This window comes from Haliotis asinina, chromosome 11, assembly GCF_037392515.1.
Source record: "Haliotis asinina isolate JCU_RB_2024 chromosome 11, JCU_Hal_asi_v2, whole genome shotgun sequence".
Taxonomy (NCBI): Eukaryota; Metazoa; Mollusca; class Gastropoda; order Lepetellida; family Haliotidae; genus Haliotis; species Haliotis asinina.
In genome coordinates, this window is record NC_090290.1 from 7,235,005 (window position 1) to 7,237,176 (window position 2,172).

A 2,172-nucleotide genomic window follows, 5' to 3' on the forward strand; every position below is an offset into this window, starting at 1 on the left:
GTAAGAGGCGACTAACGGGATCGGGTGGTCAGGCTCGCTGACTTTGTTGACACATGTCATTGGTTCCCACTTCCGCAGATCGATGTTCATGTTGTTGATCACATGATTGTCTGGTCCAGACTCGATTATTTACAGACCGCCGCCATCGAGCTGGAATATTGCTTAATGCGGCGTAAAACTAAACTCACTCACTCATTTCCTGTTTCAATGTTTGGGTGGGGCCGAAGCAGTCTTCACACCAAAGACCCAGGTTCGATGCCCAAAATGGGAACAATATGTGATGTTCATTGCTGGTATCCCCTGCCGTGATATTGCTTGAATATTGCTAAATGAGGCATATAACTAAACTCACTCACTCACTCGCTTACTTCACAAGACAGCCCTGAGAAGCAAGAATCTTATTCATGTTACGTTTTCGTGTATGGGTTGCCACACTTATCATGGCTGCTGTTTTCCCTTTCTTGTTCTTGGCGCCAATGTCGGTCATATTCTGTGAGTGGATATGCTGTATCATCTTCAGATGGTCACCACATGAAGCCAAGTGAAGTATGTTATTACCATTGTCATCAACTAAGCGAGTTGCAGCGCCTTTCCTCACCAGTTGGTCAAATATTTGTATACGTCCTAAGCGTGCTGCGCTCATCAAAGGTGTCATTCCACCCTTTCCTTTACCGTTAACGTTAATGATCTCTTTGGACAGGATATACTTAACTATCTCCGCATGTCCTGCATGTGAGGCGTAATGTAATACGTTGTCAAGATCATCGTTCACGTGTGACACATTAGCTCCCATACACAAGAGGAACTCAAAAACGTCTTTGTGTCCATATCGTGCGGTCACCATTAAGGGAGTGACACCGTATCTTCCTCTTCCGTTAATATTCACACTGCCTTGTGCGAGCACATACTCTACTGTACTCACATGTCCGAATCGGCAGGCCCAGTGGAGAACGTTGTTGCCACGGTGATCCACTTGTGACACATTTGCACCCATACACACGAGGAACTCTAAAACCTCCTTTAGTCCCAGCGCTGCAGCCTGCATGAAGTGAGGTACATTCGAAGTGTGAATACGGTACTGTGGGAGTAGACACTCTACCATACCCATATGTCCGCCCTTGTATGCCCAGTGAAGGATGCTTTTACCATCATTATCCACTTGTGACATATTAGCTCCTTTTCTAATAAGAAAGGTAAATATTCCGCAATGTCCCAGCTCTGCTGCAACCATGAGTGGTGTCCTCCCGTGCTTCCCGTCTCTAGTGTTGCTGTCGACTAAACCCCGGGACACGATGTGTTTCACCAGGTTAAGGTCACCCCTCCTGCAGGCATTGTGAAGTAAGCTATTCGCAAAGAATTCCTGCTTCTCATGTTTTGGAGGATAGTTCCGTTTCTCATCTGTGAATATGCACATGATTCTGTTACAATTGGTTAACATCATTCAATGCAGTAAGTATCTTATAGAATAAGTTCTGTAACACTGCCTCCTCAGGGTGCGTGTAGACATAGTTATATGGGGTTGTTTTTAAAGATATATTCTCTTGAGATCCTTTTTTCAAACTCGTGTTTACTCCGAGTTTCTATGTCAGTTAAAACTACACCGTGTGCTAATAACTCATTAAATCATATGAAATTGGAGACCCGTGAAGGTCTCGGGGAAGAAAAGGCCTTTGGCAAACCATGCTTGCCATAAAAGGCGAATATGCTTGTCGTAAAAGGCGACTAACGGGATCTGATGGTCAGTCTCGCTGACTTGATTGACACATGTCATCGGTTCCCAGTTGCGCAGATCTAGGCTCCTGTTGTTGATCAGTGGATTGTCTGGTCCAGACTCGATTATTTACAGACTGCCGTCATATTACTAAGTATAATATTGCTGAGTGCTGCGTAAAACTAAACTAAGTCACTCACTGAAATTGGAATTTCTAATGTAAAGTCTACTTACACTTTCTAATGAATATGCCCCGTTTTGTGTCCAAAGCGCAATACAATTCTAACTAATGTCACTGATGGTGTATTTTGTTTATAAATTAAACAATTTATTTTCATTTTTTACTTCACAAAAATTGGAGCCCTAAAAAGCTTGAACATTTATGAGATGACTATGGATGACTATCACTATGACGTTGAGTTCATTAGGTGAGTGAGTTGAAATTTAAAGTCACATCGGCA

General features: G+C 43.1%; 1 protein-coding gene across 1 annotated transcript; it reads right to left on the bottom strand.

Annotated features, from left to right (window-relative positions):
- Positions 1-364: 364 nt before the first annotated feature.
- Positions 365-1,414, bottom strand: LOC137256470 (ankyrin repeat domain-containing protein 29-like). The gene has a single exon (XM_067794309.1). The coding sequence runs from the start codon at positions 1,412-1,414 to the stop codon at positions 365-367; it is 1,050 nt and encodes a 349-aa protein (XP_067650410.1).
- Between the last annotated feature and the right edge of the window lie 758 nt (positions 1,415-2,172).

Bases quoted from the DNA above. Each gene is read 5' to 3' on its own strand.
- LOC137256470 (XM_067794309.1), bottom strand. From the start codon at position 1,414: ATGTGCATATTCACAGATGAGAAACGGAACTATCCTCCAAAACATGAG.